The following is a 26,201-nucleotide window of genomic DNA, read 5'->3' as shown; positions in this document are numbered from 1 at the left end:
TTAATATTCCTTATATGATCTTTAGCACTTCCCCAACAGCTAAGATCAAATTAAACTCACGTTTAACTTCTAAAATTAGAATACCTGTTTTTCTTTTTCCAGAAAATCCTCAATATTCTTGGTCCAATAAGAGCACTCTTTTTTTTAATTTTCTCAGGCTGCTGCATATTTATTCAGCTCTTGTCTGTCTGAACTTTCAAGGTATAATCCCATGATTTCACCTTAGTACTAGGCAATCGAACAGTATTGGGGGTGGGGGGCGGCGAGGGGAGACAGCAATGAGACCTGAGATATTGTTTTGCCTGTCAGTAATTACCGTGAAAGTTTCTTAACCACCTAGGCCTGGTAAAGGAAATGGCCTAATGAAGACAATACATAGAGACCCTAAGCCCAGGGCTGCCAGAGATACTTCAGGCTGCTGAATAAACATGGTATAGACTCCTGAAGCCCCTCTCAATTTCACTCTAAATTTAGGAGTAAAAGTTAGAATCATTTAAATGCTACTTTCAGATGAAAACAAACCATATCCCCTAAGAAACAGCACATATTTTAAAGATAAAACAGAAGAGTCCAAAGAAACATTTCTTGTTCCCAGTGGCTACCTCAGGCCTTGACAGGGCTCCAAGTGCCCCTGCGGTTATGCACTTACTCTCCCTTGTGGCTAAGAGACTTCCGTGGAAAAATTGAAGAAACACTGCTCTAAGCAACTGAAATAATTTACCTACAAGCCTTTTTACTGTAGTATAAATTGTGTAAACATTAGAGACATAAAATTCATAGAGTCCAAAATTTAATACTATGAAAAGAAGAGACCAACCCAGGGATTCTTAGAGGAGCTAGAACTGCTAACAAAACTAGAGATTTTAGGGGGATTACTCAGAAACCTATTTGCCCTGTCAACAGCAAATAGTTCTTGCCAACCAGAAAGTGATTCCTGCCTCAGCATTTCTCAAAACGCAGACCAAGAAGACTTCTTCTGAAGAGCACAGAAAATACTAAAAGAAGAAAATTAATAACTGGTCTTCATTAAAATCAGGAACTTCTATTCACAATAAAACACCATTAAAAATAAAAAAGCCCAGTCAGCTACTTGGAATACATATCACCATCTGACAAAGTACTCACCCAAACTACTTAAGAACTCCTTCAAATCAATAATAAACACAACCAAATAAAAAATGGGCAAAAGACTCAGGAAGGCACTTCTCAAAAGACAACATCCAGATGACTGATAAGCATATGAAAAGACACTCAACACCATTGCTCATCAGTAAAAGCAAATTAAAACCACAATAGGGGACGGGAACCAAGATGGTGGAGTACAAGGACGAGCTCTCACTCCCTCTTGTGAGAACACCAGAATCACAACTAGCTGCTGGACAATCATTGACAGGAAGACACTGGAACTCACCAAAAAAGATACCCCACATCCAAAGACAAAGAAGAAGCCACAATGAGATGGTAGGAGGGGCGCAATCACAGTAAAATGAAATCCCATAACTGCTGGGTGGGTGATTCACAGACTGCAGAACACTTATACCACAGAAGTCGACCCACTGGAGTGAAGGTTCTGAGCCCCACGTCAGGCTTCCCAACCTGGGGGTCCAGCAACAGGAGGAGGAATTCCTAGACAATCAGACTTTCAAGCCTAGTGGTATTTGATTGCAGGACTTCGACAGGACTGGGGGAAACAGAGACTCAACTCTTGGAGGGCACACACAAAGTAGTGTGTGCATCGGGACCCAAGGGAAGGAGAAGTGACCATAGGGGAGACCGAACCAGACCTACCTGCTAGCGCTGGAGGGTCTCCTGCAGAGGCGGGGGGCAGCTGTGGCTCACCATGGGGACAAGGACACTGGCAGCAGAAGTTCTGGGAAGTACTCCTTGCCTTGAGCCCTCCCAGAGTCTGCCATTAGCCCCACCAAAGAGCCCAGGTAGGCTCCAGTGTTGGGTTGCCTCAGGCCAAACAACCAACAGGGAGGGAACCCAGCCCCACCCATCAGCAGTCAATCGGATTAAAGTTTTACTGAGCTCTGCCCACCAGAGCAACAGTCAGCTCTACCCACCACCAGCCCCTCCCATCAGGAAACTTACACAAGCCTCTTAGATAGCCTCATCCACCACAGGGCAGACAGCAGAAGCAAGAACTACAATCCTGCAGCCTGTGGAACAAAAACCACATTCACAGAAAGATAGACAAGATGAAAAGGCAGAGGGCTATGTACCAGATAAAGGAACAAGATAAAAAAACCCCAAAAAACTAAATGAACTGGAGATAGGCAACATTTCAGAAAAAGAATTCAGGATAATGATAGCGAAGATGATCCAGGACCTCGGAAAAAGAGTGGAGGCAAAGATCGAGAAGATGCAAGAAACGTTTAACAAAGACCTAGAAGAATTAAAGAACAAACAAACAGAGACGAACAAGACAATAACTGAAATGAAAACTACACTAGAAGGAATCAATAGCAGAATAACTGAGGCAAAACGATAAGTGACCTGGAAGACAGAATGGTGGAATTCACTGCTGCAGAACAGAATAAAGAAAAAAGAACGAAAAGAAATGAAGACAGCCTAAGAGACCTCTGGGACAACATTAAATGCAACAACATTCACATTATAGGGGTCCCAGAAGGAGAAGAGAGAGAGAAAGGACCAGAAAAAATATTTGAAGAGATTATAGTCGAAAACTTCACTAGCATGGGAAAGGAAATAGCCACCCAAGTCCAGGAAGCGCAGAGAGTCCCATACAGGATAAACCCAAGGAGAAACATGCCGAGACACATAGTAATCAAGTTGACAAAAATTAAAGACACAGAAAAATTATTGAAAGCAGCAAGGGAAAAACGACAAATAACATACAAGGGAACTCACATAAGGTTAACAGCTGATTTCTCAGCAGAAACTCTACAAGCCAGAAGGGAGTGGCCGGATATACTTAAAGTGATGAAAGGGAAGAACCTACAACCAACATTACTCTACCCGGCAAGGACCTCATTCAGATTCGATGGAGAAATCAAGAGCTTTACAGACAAGCAAAAGCTAAGAGAATTCAGCACCACCAAAACAGCTCTACAACAAATGCTAAAGGAACTTCTCTAAGTGGGAAACACAAGAGAAGAAAAGGACCTACAAAAACAAACCCAAAACAATTAACAAAATGGTCACAGGAACATACATATCGATAATTACCTTAAACTTGAATGGATTAAATGCTCCAACCAAAAGACACAGGCTTGCTGAATGGATACAAAAACAAGACCCATACATATGCTATCTACAAGAGACCCACTTCAGACCTAGGGACACATACAGACTGAAAGTGAGGGGATGGAAAAAGATATTCCATGCAAATAGAAATCAAAAGAAAGCTGGAGTAGCAATACTCATATCAGATAAAATAGATTTTAAAATAAAGAATGTTACAAGAGACAAGGAAGGACACTACATAATGATCAAGGGATCAATCCAAGAAGAAGATATAACAATTATAAATATATATGCACCCAACATAGGAGCACCTTAATACATAAGGCAACTGCTAACAGCTATAAAAGAGGAAATCAACAGTAACACAATAATAGTGGGGAACTTTAACACCTCACTTACACCAATGGACAGATCATCCAAAATGAAAATAAAGAAAGAAACAGAAGCTTTAAATGACACAATAGACCAGATAGATTTAATTAATATTTATAGGACATTTCATCCCAAAACAGCAGATTACACTTTCTTCTCAAGTGCGCACAGAACATTCTCCAGGATAGATCACATCTTGGGTCACAAATCAAGTCTCAGTAAACTTAAGAAAACTGAAATCATATCAATCATCTTTTCGACCACAATGCTATGAGATTAGAAATCAATTACAGGGGAAAAAACGAAAAAAACACAAACACATGGAGGCTAAACAATACGTTACTACATAACCAAGAGATCACTGAAGAAATCAAAGAGGAAATCAAAAAATAGCTAGGCAGAAGTAACAATGAAAACACGATGATCCAAAACCTATGGGATGCAGCAAAAGCAGTAATAAGAGGGAAGTTTATAGCTATACGAGCCTACCTCAAGAAACAAGAAAAATCTCAATTAAACAATCTAACCTTACACCTAAAGGAACTAGAGAAAGAAGAACAAACAAAACCCAAAGTTAGCAGAAGGAAAGAAATCATAAAGATCAGAGCAGAAATAAATGAAATAGAAACAAAGAAAACAATAGCAAATATCAATAAAACTAAACGCTGGTTCTTTGAGAAGATAAACAAAATTGATTAACCATTAGCCAGACTCATCAAGAAAAAGAGGGAGGACTCAAATCAATAAAATTAGAAATGAAACAGGAGAAGTTACAACAGACACCGCAGAAATACAAAGCATCCTAAGAGACTACTACAAGCAACTCTATGCCAATAAAATGGACAACCTGGAAGAAATGGACAAATTCTTAGAAAGGTATAACCTTCCAAGACGGAACCAGATAGAATTAGAAAATATGAACAGAACAATCACAAGTAATGAAATTGAAACTGTGATCAAAAATCTTCCAAAAAAAACCACTCCAGGACCAGACGGCTTCACAGGTGAATTCTATCAAACATTTAGAGAAGAGCTAACACCCATCCTTCTCAAACTCTTCCAAAAAATTGCAGAGGAAGGAAAACTCCCAAACTCATTCTCTGAGGCCACCATCACCCTGATACAAAATCATACAAAGATACTGCAAAAAAAGAAAATTACAGACCAATATCACTGATGAATATAGATGCAAATATCCTCAACAAAATACTAGCAAACAGAATCCAACAACACATTAAAAGGATCAAACACCATGATCAAGTGGGATTTATCCCAGGGATGCAAGGATTCTTCAATATACGCAAATCAATCAATGTGATACACCATATTAACAAATTGAAGAAGAAAAACCATATGATCATCTCAATGGATGCAGAAAAAGCTTTTGACAAAATTCAACACCCATTTATGATAAAAACTCTCCAGAAAGTGGGCATAGAGGGAAACTACCTCAACATAATAAAGCCCATATACGACAAACCCACAGCAAACATCATTCTCAATGGTGAAAAACTGAAATCATTTCCTCTAAGATCAGGAACAGACAAGGATGTCCACTCTCACCACTATTATTCAACATAGTTTTGGAAGTCCTAGCCACGGCACTCAGAGAAGAAAAAGAAATAAAAGGAATACAAATTGGAAAAGAAGTAGTAAAACTGTCACTGCTTGCAGATGACATGATACTATACATAGAGAATCCTAAAGATGCCATCAGAAAACAACTAGAGCTAATCAATGAACTTTGTAAAGTTGCAGGATACAAAATTAATGCACAGAAATCTCTTGCATTCTTATACACTAATGATGACAAATCTGAAAGAGAAATTAAGGAAACACTCCCTTTTACCATTGCAACAAAAAGAATAAAATACCTAGGAATAAACCTACCTAGGGAGACAAAAGACCTGTATGCAGAAAACTATAAGACACTGCTGAAAGATATTAAAGATGATACCAACAGATGGAGAGATATACCATGTTCTTGGATTGGAAGAATCAATACTGTGAAAATGACTATACTACCCAAAGCAATCTACAGATTCAATGCAATCCCTATCAAATTACCAATGGCATTTTTTACAGGACTAGAACAAAAAATCTTAAAATTTGTATGGAGACACAAAGAACCCGAATAGCCAAAGCAGTCTTGAGGGAAAAAAACGGAGCTGGAGCAATCAGACTCCCTGACTTCAGACTATACTACAAAGTTATACTAATCAAGACAATATGGTACTGGCACAAAAACAGAAACATAAATCAATGGAACAAGATAGAAAGCCCAGAGATATACCCACGTACCTATGGTCAACTAATCTATGACAAAGTAGGCAAGGATATACAAAGGAGAAAAGACAGCCTCTTCAATAAGCGGTGCTGGGGAAACTGGACAGCTACATGTAAAAGAATGAAATTATAACACTCCCTAACACCATACACAAAAATATACTCAAAATGGATTAGAGACCTAAATGTAAGACCAGACACTATAAAACTCTTAGAGGAAAATATAGGAAGAACACTCCATGAGATAAATCACAGCAAGATCTTTTTTGATCCACCTCCTAGAGTAATCGAAATAAAAACAAAAATAAACAAATGGGACCTAATGAAACGTAAAAGCTTTTGCACAGCTAAGGAAACCATAAACAAGACGAAAAGACAACCCTCAGAATGAGAGAAAATATTTGCAAACGAATCAACGGACAAAGAATTAATCTCCAAAATATATAAACAGCTCATGCAGCTCAATATTAGAAAAACAAACAACCCAATCCAAAAATGGACAGAAGACCTAAATAGACATTTCTCCAAAGAAGACATATAGATGTCCAAGAAGCACATCAAAAGCTGCTCAACATCACTAATTATTAGAGAAATGCAAATCAAAACTACAATGAGGTATCACCTCACACCAATTAGAATGGGCATCGTCAGAAAATCTACAAACAACAAATGCTGGAGAGGGTGTGGAGAAAAGGGAACCCTCTTGCACTGTTGGTGGGAATGTAAATGGATACAGCCACTATGGAGAACAGTATGGAGGTTCCTTAAAAAACTAAAAATAGAATTACCATATGATCCAGGAATCCCACTACTGGGCATAGACCCAAAGAAAACCATAATTCAAAACGACACATGCACCCCAATGTTCATTGCAGCACTATTTTCAATAGCCAGGTCATGGAAGCAACCTAAATGCCCACTGACATACAAATGGATAAAGAAGCTATGGTACATATATACAATGGAATATTACTCGGCCATAAAAAGGAACGAAATTAGGTCATTTGTTGAGACATGGATGGATCTAGAGACTGTCATCCAGAGTGAAGTAAGTCAGAAAGAGAAAAACAAATATCGTATATTAAGGCATGTATGTGGAAACTAGAAAAATGGTACAGATGAACCAGTATGCAGGGCAGAAGTTGAGACACAGATGTAGAGAACAAACGTATGGACACCAAGGGGGGAAAGCCGCAGTGGGGTGGGGATGATGGTGTGATGAGTTGGGCGATTGGGATTGACATGTATACATTGATGTGTATAAAATTGATGCCTAATAGGAACCTACTGTATAAAAAAATAAATTAAATTTAAAAATTAAAAAAAAAAAAAGAAAAAAACAAACCACAATAGGATACCACTTCATACCACCAGACTGGCTAAAATTAAAAAGCCCAACAATACCTAGTTTTGGTGAGAACGTGGAGGAACCAGACCTTTCATATGCTACTGATGGGTGTATAAAGTGGTATAGCCACTCTGGAAAAACTGCTTGACATTACCTAGTAAATGTCTATTAGACATTAGACTGTTTAAAATGCACATTCCTAGGCTCTATCTTAAATCTAGTCCATCGAAAATACTGGGAGTGTTAAATGCAGTAAAGCTGTTTCTTTAAAAAAGAAAGGAAATTTTAAAAAATATTGAGAATGGAGGCTGAGAGTCTCCATTTTACAAAAACAACTCCAGTTTTTTCTATATATTTATGCTCAAAAATTCTACTTTAGACCATATTTAGAGACAGTCCATTCCCTTTTTCCAATTAATCTGCACATTAAATTTTACAACTAAAACTTTGTATTAAAATACTTGAAAACCTTGGGAAGAGTCAGGATTGAACTTTTGAATAGGATATTTTCTTAAACTATCTAGAATATATAGATGACAAGTCATTATGTTCCATCCTCCCACAGGGGAAAAAAAAAACAGTAAAAGATAATACAAAAGCACTTTTCAACTGCTTCCTCCTCACAACCCTACAGTGTACTAATCAAGTGTATTAATCAAATGCTTTAATTTTTTTAAAAAAATGTATTTGTTTATTTATTTATTTTTGGCTGCATCGGGTTTTCATTGCTGCGCGCAGGCTTTTCTCTAGTTGTGGTGAGTGGGGCCTACTCTTCGTTGCGGTGCATGGGCTTCTCTTGTTGTGGAGCACGGGCTCTAGGCGTGCAGGTTTCAGTAGTTGTGGCACATGGGCTCAGTAGTTGTGGCACATGGGCTCAGTAGTTGTGGCACACGGGCTTAGTTGCTCCGCAGCATGTGGGATCTTCCGGGGGCTCGAACCCGTGTCCCCTGCATTGGCAGGTGGATTCTTAACCACTGCGCCACCAGGGAAGTCCCAAATGCTTTAACTTTTAATCTCAAGTAAAGAAAGACAGTGGCATGCCAGCAACAGCAATTATTTAACGAAATGTACAATGCTGTCAAGGTTTTTTCTACTATATATCCTGAAGATAAGTTTACTAAATATCAAAGGAAATTTAAGTAAAGTATAAAATTATACAGCACTATTGGAATGAACTAAGAATTGGAGCTTGGCTAGAGGCTAAAAATATTGGTTTTCAATACAAGTATAGTCATTCATCGGTTATTTTTCTTCAAGGCAGTCACTGGGTTTCTAAGGTTCTATATCCATCAGTAAAGTAAAATTAACATCATTTCAGAGCAACATTAAGACTATTTGTTATTATAAAACATATACAACATTTGCAATGAAATTTAACCTTAAGTGTTTTATTTTGAGTAGTCCTAATTACAAGGCAAAAAAATGAAACTTTAGCTTGAAATTTTAAAAACCAGAATTTAAATATTGTCATTGAAAGTACTTAAAAGTATTTATGGATGATTTTTTTCTTCAATCTCACATCTAGCAATATGTCCTAAATAAAAATTCAGAATATCAAAATCAAAATACCAAAAAGCTTTTCAAGAGCACACTTGCAATTAATAAAAATTTCCTGAAAAAACCCTATAAGTCTGATATAAGAGAATGGTTTGTTAAATTGTGGTTTATGCCTTTAGACTACAATGTAGTCATTTAAAATTGTTTTCAAATAATTTTTATGGATGTGAAATGTAATATATAAAAAAATCAGGATATAAAACATTCACAATATGCAACTAAATAAAAAAGAAACAATCATGCATTAAGATTAAAAAATAAACACTATAAAGAGTTACCTCTTTTTTTTCTTTTTTTTTTGGTTTTACAGATTTATTTTCAAAGGGCAAAAAACACTTAAGATAATTTAAGTACAAGTCTAAACAGAGTTACTCTGTCAAAGTCAGCAATGATGCAGAAATGCGTTCTCACTTCCAGACACTCACCAGCATCTTCTGAGTCTTCTCTCAGTGAAGAAAAGGGGTCTGATATTTTATTCACATACCTCCTCCTTATCTGCAATGTAATCTACAATTTCTTGTGGGCACATTAACTTCCCCGCATCTAGATCAGGAATTTCAAACCCAAATTCGTCTTCCATAGCCATGATAATCTCCACTTGGTCCAAACTGTCTAAGCCCAGGTCCTTCATAAAATGGGAATTTACTAAGAGCTTTTGTGGGTCAGTCTTGTCATAGAGTTTCAAGGCGTAAAGAACACGGTCCTTGATTCCCTCTAATGTCAAAGGGGGTATGTCCTTATACTGGTGGCACAGCTGTGTAACTTCGCCTGGAACCTGCGCAAGTACCGAGGCCGGCTGCGGAGCCCCAGGCCTCGTCCGGGCCCCCGAGGGGAACAGGGTGGTGCTGAGCGGCAGGGCCGTGGCCAGCGTGGGGAGCCTGGGCAGCGGCGCGAAGGCTGCGGGCAGTCGGAGGACACAGGCACAAAGGACACGAGCCGCCATGGCTACGCCGACCCAGGATGCACGGCGCTGAAGTGTTACCTCTTGATGGTCAAACTACTTCACGTTTTTCTATATACCTTTGTTTATTCAAACTCTTCTAAAGTAAACAGGCATTATTTATTATAATTAAAATTAACATGTAAAAACGTTTCGTATCAACCTCTGTTGTATAATGTTTAAAATTAGGTAATCAACATTTCTGCATTTCTACTATTATCTTAATTAAAAAATCTACTAAAGTCCTACTTAAAAGAGCATAGAAGGGATCCCCTGGCGGTCCAGTGGCTAGGACTCTGGTGCTTTCACTGCTGTGACCCGGGTTCAATTCCTGGTGGGGGAACTAAGATCCCACAAGCTGTGCAGCAACCAAAAATATAAAAAATAAAGAGCATAGGAGTCAAGTTGTATGGGTCTCACTAGCCAAAAATGAAACCATGAATCACGATAATTAACTACAATGTATGTTTAAATTCACTAAGTTCATAAAGAATAAAAGGTATCACCATTTTGCAATATCTAACAGATGTAGGACAGTTACTGACATCACAAAAAGAGAAAATCAGGGATTACGCATCTCCGGATAAAATTATACAATACTATTATATAGTCTTGAAAAAGAAAATGAAACTTTATGTCCTTAATAGCAGCAACAAAATCAATTACTGTGTCTTTACCACTTCAATCTGACTTCCACTAAAGGTAATTAGAATTATGTAATTAATAAAGCTGACTTTAAAAGATACAAATAAAAATTGTGAGCTTACAGAAACTATGCCCTCTTTTCAATTTTTTGTGGGACATCTATAAAAACTGGTTGTAAAATAGGCCACAAAGAAAACCTTACTTAATTCTAACATGTGAATATTATACTAGCCAAGTAGTCTGATTATAATAAAATGTAAATTAGAAAATATTAACCAAGTATAATAAAAAGAAACCAAATCATTTAAAAGCATGCATATGGTGATTTCCCTGGTGGCGCAGTGGTTAAGAATCCGTCTGTAGGAGGAGAGCTCTAGCAAGAGGCTTGCTGCAACTAGAGAAAGCCCTCGCACAGAAATGAAGACCCAACACAGCCATAAATAAATAAATTAATTAATTAAATAAACCCAAAAAGTATTAAAAAAAAAAACAAAGAGTGGCCCCCACTTGCCACAACTAGAGAAAGCCCTCGCACAGAAACGAAGACCCAACACAGCCAAAAATAAAAATAAATTAATTAATTAAAAAAAAAAAAAAAAAAAGAGTAGAGGCTTCTTCCTTCAACTCTACCATGCTGTTATCCATTGAACTTCCAGTCAGAAGACCTGGGTTTACCTCAGGTTCTGTCACTAACAGTCAAATCTTAAAAAAAAAAAAGGTCAACCCAGAGGATAAACAATGAGTTAAGTGACGGATAATAAAGACAATGTTCCTTCAGTATCTGTACCTAGCCACGCTGGAAATCTGTGGATGGTCCCATAAACCTATACATTTTCTTTTATAAATTTTTTTTAAACCAACTATAAGTTGCATCCTTGAGACTTGAGAGGAAAATATTATTGGGGGGGAGATTATTATTATTTTATCAGGAAAGCAATATATACTTATTTAAATGGTTCAAACAGTACAACAAGCATACAAATTTGAAACTGTTGTCTACAACTGTTAACAGCCTGTATAGTATCCTTCTAGACTTTACTTATATACAAATGTACATACTTTATAAAAACATAAATGCAATGATACTATAGATATTATTTACCACTTATTTTTTTCACTTAATAGAAGTCAAGACACTGTTCAATGCCTATAAATATGGATTGGCCATATTCTTTTTAATAGCTATCTAATATTCCATTATAAAAATAATGTGGCTTCCCTGGTGGCGCAGTGGTTGAGAATCTGCCTGCCAATGCAGGGGACACGGATTCGAGCCCTGGTCTGGGAAGATCCCACATGCCACGGAGCAGCTACTGAACCCGTGAGCCACAACTACTGAGCCTGCGCGTCTGGAGCCGTGCTCCGCAATGGGAGAGGCCGTGACAGTGAGAGGCCCGCGCACCGCGATGAAGAGTGGCCCCCCTCGCCGCAACTAGAGAAAGCCCTCGCACAGAAACGAAGACCCAACACAACCAAAAATAAGTAAATTAATTTAAAAAAATAAAAATAATGATTTCCTCAATCTTCTTTTTTTAGGCATTTATGTTATTCCTGTTATTTTTTAAAATTACAAATAATATTTAGTAGGTATCTTTGTATTTACATGTTTACACAAGTGTACAAGCATACTGAACAATGAATTCCTAGCTCAAATTGTTTGACATATTGGTGGGGAATACAAAACACAGAAAATAAGACATGTTGAAATTCATTACAGAAATTAACCTCATCCTGAAGCTCTGAGTATAAAATGGAATTGGAATGGTATTTTTGCCTGCCTGAGAGGAAAATACTCTTGATGTCCTGATCAAAAGTGCTATCTTTGTCCTCTCTGCCCCTTATAGCTCGTACCAAACTTGAGTATTTTTCACATTCTATCTCATACTATAGTTATGTATGTAATACATTATTCTATTTCTTTAGCTGACTGAAATCTACATGGTGGCAGGGACCATGCCTCTGTACCTATTTAACCTTCGGCTCTAACCAGAGATGAAACAAGGTGAACACTGAGAAACATTTTCTCAACTGACTGAACGTATAAGTATACCTTAAGAAATACAGTGACGTAAGTAATTACAAACAGCTCATTAGGGCTAGTTCTATTTATAAAAAAAAAAAAAAAAAAACCTTCAAACTAACAATAAATATTTGACCAAATTAAACAAATTGACTTTAAAACATTGAGAGTAGGTTTCCAAAACACTGAAAACCAGATCTATCATCTTTACCAAGTGTAGTACTTCTGATGGAAGGCACTAAACAAGGAGATCTGAGGTCTATACTTCTCTTTACCCCCATCCACCACAGGCTGAACAACACAAGAGTTCCAGCATATTGTATGTCAGAGTTATATCCTTTATGACTTACTAAATAGACAGGACAATTTCTAGAGTAATAAAGTCATTCAATATTAACACCTAATGATGCCTCTGTTCTTTTCCCAGTTGCTTCTCTGTTGAGACACGGATAAGGGGCATTCATTTCTTGAAATGCTTTACTGAGTATCAATTAAGGGCCAGACATGGCAACAGGCAATGGAAACATAAAATAAGTAACAAATGGCCCTAGAGCATGCAGCCTAGAGAGGGAGACAGACAACTGATTATTTCAATAAGTTAAAGTCTGAGTAGAGACTTCAACACTTGTGCTCAATTTGCTCCATCTCTGTTCCCACACATTAAATGGCTTTCTCCAAATTCCTCCATACCTAACCAAATCCTATCTCAAAGCTCAGCTGCCGTTTCTCCTTCACTGGTAGTCTTCCCAGGCAACACAGCCCAGGGAGCTTTCCTCATTCTGGACACATGGTTAAGAGCAACAGCCCTGTGTTCAGCAGGGAAATAGGCTGTTACATAACCTCACTAAGACTCATTTTTTCCACGGTAAAATTGGGATAATAAACGTACCTACAGTTAAATGTTTGTGAAAATCAAATGAAATAATGAATATAAAGCCCTTAGCATAGTGCTGGCACATTCTGAGCCCTCCACAAATGGTAGGTAGTATCTATACCACTCATTTAACAATCTATGAATGCTCTCTTGTAAAATCCCTCTGGTTACTGATATTTTTAAACTGTTGCAACTTTTTGTTTCCATCTCTTGTACCTTTATAGCTCAATAAGTAGATGTGGATTATATATCTGTAGTACTGAAAGAAACCTGTAAAATCAGTAGCTTTCAAAATTTTTTGGCCACAACCCACAGTAATAAATATATAATACACTATACACAAAAACATACGTATAACTGAAACAAAGGTCATGATCGTTCACCCTTATTACTTCCAAATTCACTCTAATAATGTTAGTCTCGTTCAACAAATCAAACCAAACGAAACCACACCCAAACTGGTCAAGACCTACTAAACTGATTTCATAACACTTCAGTCATAACTGAAAACTTGGAAAATTCTCTATAAACACTTATAAATGAACATATAGATGAAATATTATGAGACACTCCAGACAAACAAAAACAAACAAAAAACAAAACACAAAGTGAAAAGGACTTGGATATTTGTCTGTTAAATTTTGACTGTTTTTTTTTTTTAAACCACACTTTTTTTTAAAGTCTTTATTGAATTTGTTACAATATTGCTTCTGTTTTATTATGTTTTGGTTTTTTGGCTGCAAGGCATATGGGATCTTAGCTTCCCCACCAAGGAGCGAACCTGTACCCCGTGCATTGGAAGGCAAAGTCTTAACCACTGGACTGCCAGCAAAGTCCCTAAATCACACTTCTAAATCATTACTGAACTGTTAAATGCCAACTTTTCTCCTGCCATTCACAAATTAGGGACCTATTGTTATAGGTTGACAGAAATTTGACAACATTTTATTAACTAGGATCTCTGGAAGTAACCTACCTTCCCTTAGAAAACAAGCTATGCCAACTAAGCTCTTCAGGAATCTGTCCAAAATATAAGCACTCACATGCATTCATAAAATTTCTTGCTCTAAAAGCTTCTACTTCATCCTTGGCTTAAAAAATAAAACTGTCATATAGAGAACAAAGTAGTGGTTACCAGTGGGGAAAGGGAAGGGGGAAGGGCAACATAGGGGTAGGGGATTAAGAGGTACAAAATATTATTTATAAAATAAGCTACAAGGACATATTGTACAACACAGGGAATATAGCCAATATTTTATAATAACTATAAATGGAGCACAACCTTTAAAAATTGTGAATCATTATCTTGTACACCTGTAACATATATCATACATCAACTATTCTTCAATTAAAAAAATAAAAGAAAAAGGAAAAAAGAAAATTGTCAGCATCAACAGACAAAAGGATAAAGAAGATGTAGTACATATATACAATGGAATATTACTCAGCCATAAAAAGGAATGAAATTGGGTCATTTGTAGAGACGTGGATGGACCTAGAGTCTAGAGTGAAGTAAGCCAGAAAGAGAAAAACAAATATCGTATATTAACACATATATGTGGAACCTAGAAAAATGGTACAGATGAACCACTTTGCAGGGCAGAAATACAGGCACAGATGTAGAGAACAAATGTATGGACACCAACGGGGGAAAGTGGTGGGGGGGTGGGGGGTGGGTTGAATTGGGAGATTGGGATTGACATATATACACTAATATGTATAAAATGGATAACTAATAAGAACCTGCTGTATAAAAAATAAATTAAATTAAATTTTTGTAAAAAGAAAAAGAAAATCGTCAGAAAATGAAATGAAACACCCACATTTAATAGTCCAAAGATTACTAACACATTCTATTTAGACTGCCTACCATTAGAAGATTATAAAGCATTTTTTGAAATGGAAACAAAGAAAACAACAGCAAAGATCAATAAAACTAAAAGCTGGTTCTTTGAGAAGATAAACAAAATTGATAAACCATTAGCCAGACACATCAAGAGGAAGGGGACTCAAATAAATAAAATTAGAAATGAAAAATGAGAAGTTACAACAGACACCGCAGAAATACAAAGCATCCTAAGAGACTACTACAAGCAACTCTATGCCAATAAAATGGACAACCTGGAAGAAATGGACAAATTCTTAGAAAGGTATAAACTTCCAAGACTGAACCAGGAAGAAACAGAAAATATGAACACACCAATCACAAGTAACGTAATTGAAACTGTGATTAAAAATCTTCCAACAAACAAAAGTCCAGGACCAGATGGCTTCACAGGTGAATTCTATCAAACATTTAGAGAAGAGCTAACACCCATCCTTCTCAAACTCTTCCAAAAATTGCAGAGGAAAGAACACTCCCAAACTCATTCTATGAGGCCACCATCACCCTGATACTAAAACCAGACAAAGATACTACAAAAAAAGAAAATTACAGACCAATATCACTGATGAATATAGATGCAAAATCCTCAACAAAATACTGGCAAAGAGAATCCAACAACACATTAAAAGGATCATACACCATGATCAAGTGGGATTTATCCCAGGGATGCAAGGATTCTTCAATATATGCAAATCAATCAATGTGATACACCATATTAACAAATTGAAGAAGAAAAACCATATGATCATCTCAATAGATGCAGAAAAAGCTTTTGACAAAATTCAACACCCATTTATGATAAAAACTCTCCAGAAAGTGGGCATAGAGGGAAACTACCTCAACATAATAAAGCCCATATACGACAAACCCACAGCAAACATCATTCTCAATGGTGAAAAACTGAAACCATTTCCTCTAAGATCAGGAGCAAGACAAGGATGTCCACTCTCACCACTATGATTCAACACAGTTTTGGAAGTCCAAACCACGGCAATCAGAGAAGAAAAAGAAATAAAAGGAATACAAATTGGAAAAGAAGAAGTAAAACTGTCACTGTTTGCAGATGACATGATACTATACAAAGAGAATCCTAAAGATGCCACCAGAAAACTACTAGAGCTAATCAATAAATTCGGTAAAGTTGCAGGATACAAAATTAATGCACAGAAATCTCTTGCATTCCTATACTCTAATGATGAAAAATCAGAAAGAAACCTACCAAGGGAGACAAAAGACCTGTATGCAGAAAACTATAAGACACTGATGAAAGAAATCAAAGGGGACACAAACAGATGGAGAGATATACCACGTTCTTGGATTGGAAGAACCAATATTGTGAAAATGACTATACTACCCAAAGCAATCTACAGATTCAGTGCAATCCCTATCAAATTACCAATGGCATTTTTTTACAGAACTAGAACAAAAGATCTTAAAATTTGTATGGAGACACAAAAGACCCCGAATAGCCAAAGCAGTCTTGAGGGAAAAAAAAGGAGCTGGAGGAATCAGGCTCTCCAACTTCAGACTATACTACAAAGCTACAGTAATCAAGACAATATGGTACTGGCACAAAAACAGAAATATAAATCAATGGAACAGAACAGAAAGCCCAGAGGTAAATCCACGCACCTAAGGTCAACTAATCTATGACAAAGGAGGCAAGGATATACAATGGAGGAAAGACGGTCTCTTCAATAAGTGGTGTTGGGAAAACTGGACAGCTACATGTAAAAGAATGAAATTAGAACACTCCCTAACACCATACACAAAAATAAACTCAAAATGGATTAGAGACCTAAATGTAAGACTGGACACTATAAAACTCTTAGAGGAAAACACAGAAAGAACACTCTTTGACATAAATCACAGCAAGATCTTTTTTGATCCACCTCCTAGAGTAATGGAAATAAAAACAAAAATAAACAAATGGGACCTAATGAAACTTAAAAGCTTTTGCAAAGCAAAGGAAACTACAAACAAGATGAAAAGACAACCCTCAAAATGGGAGAAAATATTTGCAAACAAAGCAACGGAAAAAGGATTCATCTCCAAAATATATAAACAGCTCATGCAGCTCAATATTAAAAAAACAAACAACCCAATTAAAAAATGGGCACAAGACCTAAACAGACATTTCTCCAAAGCAGACATACAGATGGCCAAGAAGCACATGAAAAGCTGTTCAACGTCACTAATTATTAGAGAAATACAAATAAAAACTACAATGCGGTATCACCTCACACCAGTTAGAATGGGCATCGTCAGAAAATCTACAAACAACAAATGCTGGAGAGGGTGTGGAGAAAAGGGAACCCTCTTGCACTGTTGGTGGGAATGTAAATTGATACAGCCACTATGGAGAACAGTATGGAGGTTCCTTAAAAAACTAAAAATAGAATTACCATAGGACCCAGCAATCCCACTACTGGACATATACCCAGAGAAAACCATCATTCAAAAAGACACATGCACCCCAATGTTCATTGCAGCACTATTTACAATAGCCAGGTCATGGAAGCAACCTAAATGCCCATCGACAGACGAATGGATAAAGAAGATGTGGTACATATATACAATGGAATATTACTCAGCCATAAAAAGGAACGAAATTGGGTCATTTGTAGAGACGTGGCTGGATCTAGAGACTGTCATATGGAGTGAAGTAAGTCAGAAAGAGAAAAACAAACATCATATATTAACGCATATATGTGGAACCTAGAAAAATGGTACAGATGAACCGGTTTGCAGGGCAGAAATAGAGACACAGACGTAGAGAATAAACGTATGGACACCAAGGGGTGAAAGTGTCGGGGGGGTGGGGGGGGGAGGTGGTGTGATGAATTGGGCGATTGGGATTGACATGTATACACTGATGTGTATAAAATGGATAACTAATAAGAACCTGCTGTATAAAAAAATAAATTTAAAAAGTCTATGTGTTTGAAAAAAAAGATTATAAAGCATTTTTAATAATTTTTTAAGCAACCTCCAACTTACTTGAAGTAAAATACTACTCTCAAACCCATTTCACAGCTGCAATGGTGTTAAGTTTTTTCTTAGAAAGGGAAAAAGCCTTTATTACATTTTTTAACTCTAAAATTTAGGGTCTGTGTGTTATGAATAAAGCCAAATTAGCATAAAAAGGTAATGACGACTACCAAAATTTTATGGTTCATCTATCGAAAAATTGTAGTAATGATACTCTAAATTTTTAAACACTAAATATTTAACAATTACAATGACAGATTTATTTTTAAATGAAAATTTCAAACTCCCTGATGCAACCTATATAATCTGCTCTCTTCTCTAATTAACTTTGTTAAACCCCACTCCCCATAACCTCTCTCTTTGGGTTATGAAACACACCATTCTCTTCCTCAAACAAGATGCTCCTTCCCTCTTCTTTGGTTAAATATACACTTTCTTTTGAACCCAGTATTAAAACAGATCTCACCCCAAATTCGTTTTCTCCATTTTGACTGTAAAAGTAACAATTCATCAGAAACTGCATAATGCTTTAGTTTACAAGGAACAAAAAACTTAATTCTAATATTACTGAGTACCTATGAATGTATATACTGCTGCACTAAATGCTGTGGGTGCAGGGAAGGAGAAGTAAATATGGAAGACTCTGACCCCAAGAAAGCTCACAGTAGAGAGAAGACAGGTACACAAAGAATACAAAAGCATGAATAAGGGATCAAGAGAGTGCACTAAAAGGGAAGAAATGCTGAGCGCAGGCCGAATATGGAAGTAGCCAACTTCAGGATTCCAAATGGGAATATTTATAGTATGTGCTGCTTTTAACATTCCAGTGGCCAGTATCAATGAATACAGAGGATTTTTGTTGTTTTTTTGCTTGCTGTTGCTTTTATTACCATGTCTCAGCTTGCTTTTCACACAGTACAAATGAGATTTTGGTCTAAATTCTCTACAAACGTTAGAGGAAACACATATTTCAATTTTATATTAAAAAAAAATGTGGGAGGTGGGGAGGGAGATTCACTAGAAATGAGTCTCACTTAATAGAAAAAAAAAAAGATAACTCCCAGGTTCTACAATGAGAACAACTGGTTTAGAAGTTGTGTATTTATTTACTAATAAATAAGGGTCCCTTAAAAAACGTTAGTGATTTGCCTCTGTTTCACTTCAATTAAGAACACACACTTCAAAGACAATTTGATTTTATAAACACTTCATCAAGAAATTGTTTGTAAGTGATACATTCAGATCTCAAAAGAAAAACACATGGTACTGTTTTACTAACTGTTTTCTAACTGCCTTTCTCCGTGCCTCAATGCAGGGCATTAAAACACACCAGTCAGAGTGAGAATTTTTTTTAAGTAATGCGCTTAGCATTCATATTTCCTTCCCCCAAATTTCTTGATGGAGTTACGTCTTGCTTGCCCTGTCCTAAATGAACAAAAATGTGCACTAAGAGAAAAAGAACACTCTGGAACTTCCCTGGAGGGCGGAATTCTTTCACTGACATATCCCAAGTGACACAAACAGTGCCCATCCCATACAAGGCACTCACAAAATAATTTGTTCAAAGAAGACTCCTGTCTCTACTACTTTGCATCAAGCTATGTATTAACCTATGAACCTCAGTGTCTTCATTTTTAAAATAGAGATAATTCAAGGGAGTCCTTGTTATCCCAGGATTGATTCTATGTCTCCAAAGTTAAGACGGGAAGAAAAAGATGTCATAATATGAAAATATTCATTAATGAGCCATTTCTTTTATCTCTGTCCATGAGGTCTGTTTATAGTGAACCTTAGACGAAACAATGCAAATGAAATGGAAACTCAGGAGTAAAATTACAAATTCTGCAAAGAAACCAACTTCATGAGGTTGATCAAAGTAATATTGTTACTCTTTTAGGTTTGATAATGATATTGGTATTGACTTTTTGTTTATTTCCTTTTCCCTTAAAGATATATAATGGAAACATTTATGAATGAAGAATATGCTTCAAAAAAAAAAAAATGGTTGAAGGAGGTGGTGGTAGGAGACATCTAATTGGCCATGAGTTTGTAACTGTTGAACATGGGTGATGGGTACACCCAGGTTCATTATATTATTCTTTCCTCTCCTGTATATGTTTGACATTTTCCATAATAAAAAAATATTTAAAGCAAAGAAAAAAAGTTAGAAAACTATTCACATCAGAATCACACATATAGTCAATGACAAATGAGACTCAGGCAGAAATAGCCAGTTAACTAGTAAAGAGAAAACTGACAAGGTGTTTTAAAAGAAAGAGTAAGAGACATCCCTGGAAAATGGGAAGAGCCTCAAATATTTTAAAAAATATATGTTTGACATTGCTATGAAAAATCAAACATGTGTATGTGTAGGAGCAGGGGGTATATGAGAACTCTTTGTACTTTTTGCTCAGTTTTGCTCTGAACCTAAAACTACTCTAAAAAATAGTATGTTAGTTAAAAAAAACCAAAAAAACAAACAGAAAAAAGAGTGAAAGATAACTTACTGTGCTGTTATACAACTTTATCAGAAAAATCTGTCTCTCCAAAATCAATCAATTCATGTATTTTGTTTTTTCCTATGGAAAATCAACTTTCTCCCTACAAAATTTTGGGTCCTGTTTTGAGTGTGGCCACTTAAATAACAGAGACAAACCTTTTCTACTACTTTCTCTAACTGGCTCTCACTGATGAATGTGGCAATTTGTCAAGATTTTGAGATTCTTTTACAAATAAAAAGCTTATCTTTATTGTGTACTTCACAATTTCAATACTCAAATATTACTCTATTAAGTACATCATGTTAGTAGACAAGATTAACACTGAGATTTAGTGGTTAGCATTTTCTTCTTTCTTCTCTAACATAGAAATGATATGGATTTGGGCGCTCCTGTGGTCACATATTGCTTTCCACAAGAGGAGGTTAGTGTATTTGATAATGTGTATCTTGACTAAACAAGTTTCCAGTGGTTGCATAATCTAATTAAATACATTATGTGGTTTAATCCAATTCCTATCAAGTAAGGCCACATAATATTCTTAATAATAATTAAACAAGGGAGCTCCAGTTTAATTAGCAAATTAATCATTAGCAAATGATTCCTCAGTATAACACAATCATTTCATTCACAGCAGAGAATATAACATTTTCATTGATACAAAGCATCTAAATTTGCTTCATAATACTCCAAACTCACACACTTCACTAAAATCAAAACTCTGCTTTAAAAAAAAAAAAACACAAAAGAAAGAAATGATCTAATTTTGTGTTTAAGATTTTGCTTTTATGAAACAATTCGCTGCTAAGTTTTAGGTTTGAAAAACCATGCGTAGTCTACACTCCCACTCTCCAAAAGAGGACTCTAAAGCTAAGAGAGGTTAAGCAAGACCAAGATGATAAGAGTGGCAACACCAGGTACAGATAAACTTCTTCTGACTAGACCTCACTGCCTCTCATGAAAGGGCCAGAAGGACAAGGGAGAAAAAGCGAGCTTCAAGATTACCTTTCTTCAACTGCTTTCATTCTCTACATGGGCCATACCAGTTATTTACAGATGCCTTTTACTCAGGGTCCAAGAGCTGTGTCTTAACTGCTGTTTTTCAAAGACCATTTAGTTTGTGCCTCTCTTCTCTAATTTGTTTCCTTGCTTCTTAAAAACTAGTCTCATGATGTATGATGCCACACAATCTCACTTCAACAGGCAGTATTAATACTTTAAGCTCTCTGTACAAGAGAGCTTGTATTATATCACAGGGCCAATTTTTAAAGTACACAGAAATAACCTTTCTTCACAGAGATCTGCTAAACAGACCTGCAAGTCTTGAGATAGATTAAAAGATAATTATAACCATCAAAATGAGATAAAAAGTTAAAAAAAATGGGGGGGGGGGGGGGGGTTTCTTGAGTATCTCCTAAACCAGAACTCTACCCAGTCCTGTGACACCCAGATTAGGGATGTATACTTCTGGTCGGGGATCCAGGCCCAGTGTCTCTGAACAGCATTTACACACTGGTCTTCTTTAGGAATGCACTTAATCTGTGCAACTATTTCCAGTAGTTTACAAACTTATCAAACAGTCCTTGGAGAAAGATACACACTGGCTTATTTGAGGCGCTACAGGATAAAAAAATAAAATCATAAAATGCCAGAGCAGGAGTGTTTCTCAGGAATTATTTAGTACAAATCCCTCATTTCTCTCACAAGTATACTGAAACACATGATTAAAGTAACTTGCCCACGGTCACAGAGCTAGTGGGAGAAATTAGATTTTATTTTCATTACTACTTTCCATTCCTCTACAAAGTACTAAGTATGATCACTACTAAGGTAACAGAGCTATCATCACATGTTTTGGCATCATTTAGATGTAAACTTGTGCAACACACACAAGGCTTAAAAACAACAAGCACAACTATAAACAGGTCACCTTAGCATGACTTAGGAGAAAAAATACACCCAAGATCACAACATGTCCCACCAAGTTCAAAATGTCTCATAGCGTAATCCCAAGAATCAGCTTGCAGCACTTAACCACAGTTCCAAAATAAAATTCTATCTGATAGCATTTGTTGCTGGTTACTTAGATATAAATGGTTTGACGTTCATAGGTTATAAAGCTGTGTAACTGCAATCTTGCCCTAAACACCAAGGACTGTCTCCACTGTATTTTTAGCTCTTTCTAGGTAAAGATACTTATACCTAAAAGCCAAAAATAATAAACCTCCAGGTGTTAATTTGCCAAGCTTAGTTACAATAAAAATGTCAGAAAACAGTGCTTAACTATGCCTGTGTAGATTCTCCATTAATAAATCCAAACCAGATATGCATTCACACACTAGTTTATTTATATATTGTGCATCTAAAAGGAGCTATTTGTGTCCCCCCAAATGGTTATTTCCTGAAAAATCTAATCTAAGTGATTAAAATGAGGAATTACCGGAATTGACAAGGTAACTTTATTTTTACTGTGCCCAAGTAACACAAAAACCTAGGAGGCTCACTTGAAAAAATTGTGTGAATTTTAATAATTTATAAAACATTCTTCTGTTTTAACCAAAAGTGGTTCTTCTCCCTGTTGCACTTCTTTTTTCCCCAAGTCTCCTATGGATCCTAACACCACAAACTTCTTCACGCTCTAATCGAGAGGAGAGCTGTTAACCTTGACATAAATATGGTCACTCTTTGAAAAGGGCAAATTAAGCATTTGGGTTTTGCTCTTTAATTAAAAAGGTAATTAGTGCTACCACCAGCGACAACTGGAGATGAGAAATTTGTCAGAGGCTCCCTAATAATTGGCAGATAAGAATCATCCTGTGAGGAAATGTAGAAAAGGCGACTGCATTACAAAACCCTGAGTCATCACCCAGTTCACTCAGCAGATTTGGGTAAACATTAGATAAGTGATTTATGTCTTGTGTGTTCAGCCACCCATACCGACATGCATGCATATACAATGTTACCAGATTTTATGTATAGCCAACCAAACAAGATACAGCAAAATTCTCTTTTAAAAAAGTTCTTCTGACACAGTGAAGATGCCCATCTAGCAAGTATGTCTCTAACCTTTCCCCCAACTGTACTTTACTCGGTTTCCCCTGATTTCAGTGGCACTGTAGTTTGCAGCCAGTTTATACCAAAAAAAAAAAAAAAAAGGTAACAAAAGAAGAATAGAACAACTGAGACTGATTTAGGTAATCTGTATTCATCTGAGCAGCTCAAAAATTAACACAAGCCCGATACTAATAACGCCCAGGACAACTTGACAGCTTCCTTCTCTATTTTCCTTAGTATGGCACATTTCCAAAGGAAATGTCATAAAAGGAGCAACATACACTTTCCCGAGGTTCTAAGACTCAACAGTCTCAACATTAACGTCTAGTACACAGCCCAAGAATGCGCTGAGGGCTGATTTTAAAAGTCTTTTCAATCAAACCCACAAAGACTGAGAAGGCCCAAAAAAGCAGAACCTAGAAGTTCCCTACGGCCTCCTTCCCATTCAGAAAGTTACTAGACGCGAACTGAGGGATAGGAAGAGGCAGGGACCGTAAGGGAAGAAAAAACTGGAGTCAACACCAGGAAAAGTCAAGAGTTGTTCGCCCAAAGACGAATCCTCTCTGCTCCCTCCCGCCACCGGCAAAGGTCCAAGGAGGACCCCTGGGGGACCGCTCCTCTCTTTCCCTGCGGGTCCAGTGCCCTCACGCTCCCCCTGGCCCCGAATGTCGGAAGGCAAGAACCCGAAACCTTGGGGAGAAGCAGCTGCGAAGGACACAGAGGGCTGGTGAGAACCAGGGAGATCCCGTAAGAAAAGTGGCAGGGAGGAAGCTTGAGTGCTTCCCAAGCTTCGGTCGCGACCCTGGGATTACTGCACAGAAACGAGCAGCCCGAACCGGGGCAGAGTTGAGGGTCCAGCGGTCCGGTGCGGACAAAGAGCCTCCCCCCCCAACCCCCCGCGGACGCCTTCACACCGAGCCTTTGCGTCCGGCCCATCCTGCAGGCCCCGGTACACTTACGTGGAGAGTTTCCTGGTCCAGAAGAGGCCCCCGGGCCACAGCTCTTGGAGCTGCACTGCCCGGCCCAGGTTGCTTTTGATCTGGGCCAGCTGCAAGTCGGACTCTGCGTCCAGCCGCTCGGCGTAGGGCAGCAGCTTGTTGTAGACGATCTCCTTCTGCGGGACGAAGCCTCGCGGGTCCGGACCGGGGCGCCCGCCCGGCTCCAAGGGATCCCCGCCGCCCGCCCTTTCGGCCGGCTCCATGAGACCAGGACACCCCCCCAACCCCCTCCCACCCTAGCCCTCCCCGGCCCCCACCCCTCTCCGGGCTCCGCCTCCTCCGCGTCGTCGTCGCCCTCGGCCCTATCGCTGGGCCCCCTCCCCTGGCCGGCGCGCTGTTGGCCCCGCGCGGTTCCCGGTTCGTTGGCGGCTGCAGCAGCCGCTCCGCCCGCCCCGCACCAGCTCGGCTGGTGACGCTGCAGCCGCCGGGCCTGGAGGTTCCGGACGAGCCTCAAGTCACTTCCGGGGCGGGGCGGGGCGGGGCGACGACGTCGGAGGAGACGGCGACGGCGACAGCGACCCTGGGTGCCGCGCCTTCCTTGCAGTGGGCCGGGCTCGGAGCCCCCACCCCGAGGTCCCACCGGCCGAGCTCGAGGGTGTCCCACCGGAAACGCGAGGCCGAATTCCAAGCTATTGTCCTTCCTTGCGTGGGGTCGCGCGCTCCCTGCGTCTGCCCTCGGGAGCGTGTGGTCGCCGTGGCCTCGGACCAGGCGCTCCACGTAGTCCCCCATGCCAAGTTCATGGAAAAACCTAGGTACTCTGTCCATCCCACTTGTTGCTGATAGATTTTTTACTGTGTCCCCTTTAAGCCCCCGTCTTTCTGGCATTCTCCTGGCCGCCCTCATTCCAAAGAAAGGGATTCAACAAATTCATTCAACAAATATTAATTGAACTACTGTCTGTCAGACACTCCTTTTAGGCCCTTGAGATGGAAAATTTAAGAGCACCTGGTTTCTGCCCTCCTTGGACTTAACAGCCGCATGGAGCTATTGACTAGGGAATAAGCAATTACAAGACAACACTGCTCTTAATTGCTAGATAAGTACAGGATGCTTTGGGAACACCTAAAGAGGACTTCAAACTGGAGGGGTGTCAGGTAGTTTCCTAGAAATGATGCATAAAGTTGAGCTTAAGGATTGCGTGCAAATTTTGTTAGGAAAAGAAGAGAGGGGAAGGTATATTTCAGCTGAGGGAGAGCTCAGGCTGCAAGCATGCACTCTAGGAATTCAAAGTTCAGAATGACTGAAGATTGCAGAGAGGGGAGTGAAGAATTGAGACTGAGAAGGACATGCTAGGAAGTTTTTAGAGCTTTATCTTAAAGGCAACAGGAAGCGGAAAAATTAAGCATAGCAGTGGCATGATATAATTTACACTTCTGAAGAATCACTCTGGCTTTGTGTGGAGAATGGATTAGAATAGACAGAATTGGAAACTGGCAGACCCCTTAAGGAAATGTGACATAATGTGGGCTGCATGTCAGTTGAAATGATTCGAGAGCTGTTTCAGCAAGAATGGCCTGAGCTT

At 38.3% G+C, this 26,201-nt stretch overlaps 2 protein-coding genes across 2 annotated transcripts in view; both read right to left on the bottom strand.

Moving 5' to 3' along the window:
• The window catches only part of PSME4 (proteasome activator subunit 4), a 102,088-nt gene extending 77,194 nt beyond the window's left edge, over positions 1-24,894 (bottom strand). Inside the window, exon 1 of the mRNA XM_059943351.1 lies at positions 24,640-24,894. Within this exon, the coding sequence (XP_059799334.1) occupies positions 24,640-24,881 (242 nt within the window). The 5' untranslated portion in view covers positions 24,882-24,894. The remainder of the gene's footprint in view (positions 1-24,639) is intronic.
• On the bottom strand, positions 9,108-9,716 carry LOC132376944 (acyl carrier protein, mitochondrial-like). Its single transcript, XM_059942853.1, has one exon. It carries the CDS (start codon positions 9,714-9,716, stop codon positions 9,246-9,248), a length of 471 nt encoding a protein of 156 aa, XP_059798836.1. The 3' UTR covers positions 9,108-9,245.
• Positions 24,895-26,201: the final 1,307 nt, after the last annotated feature.

Source organism: Balaenoptera ricei, chromosome 13 (assembly GCF_028023285.1).
Source record: "Balaenoptera ricei isolate mBalRic1 chromosome 13, mBalRic1.hap2, whole genome shotgun sequence".
Classification (NCBI taxonomy): domain Eukaryota; kingdom Metazoa; phylum Chordata; class Mammalia; order Artiodactyla; family Balaenopteridae; genus Balaenoptera; species Balaenoptera ricei.
The sequence above is the reverse complement of the archived record's forward strand: the minus strand, read 5'-3'. Positions and strand labels throughout refer to the sequence as shown.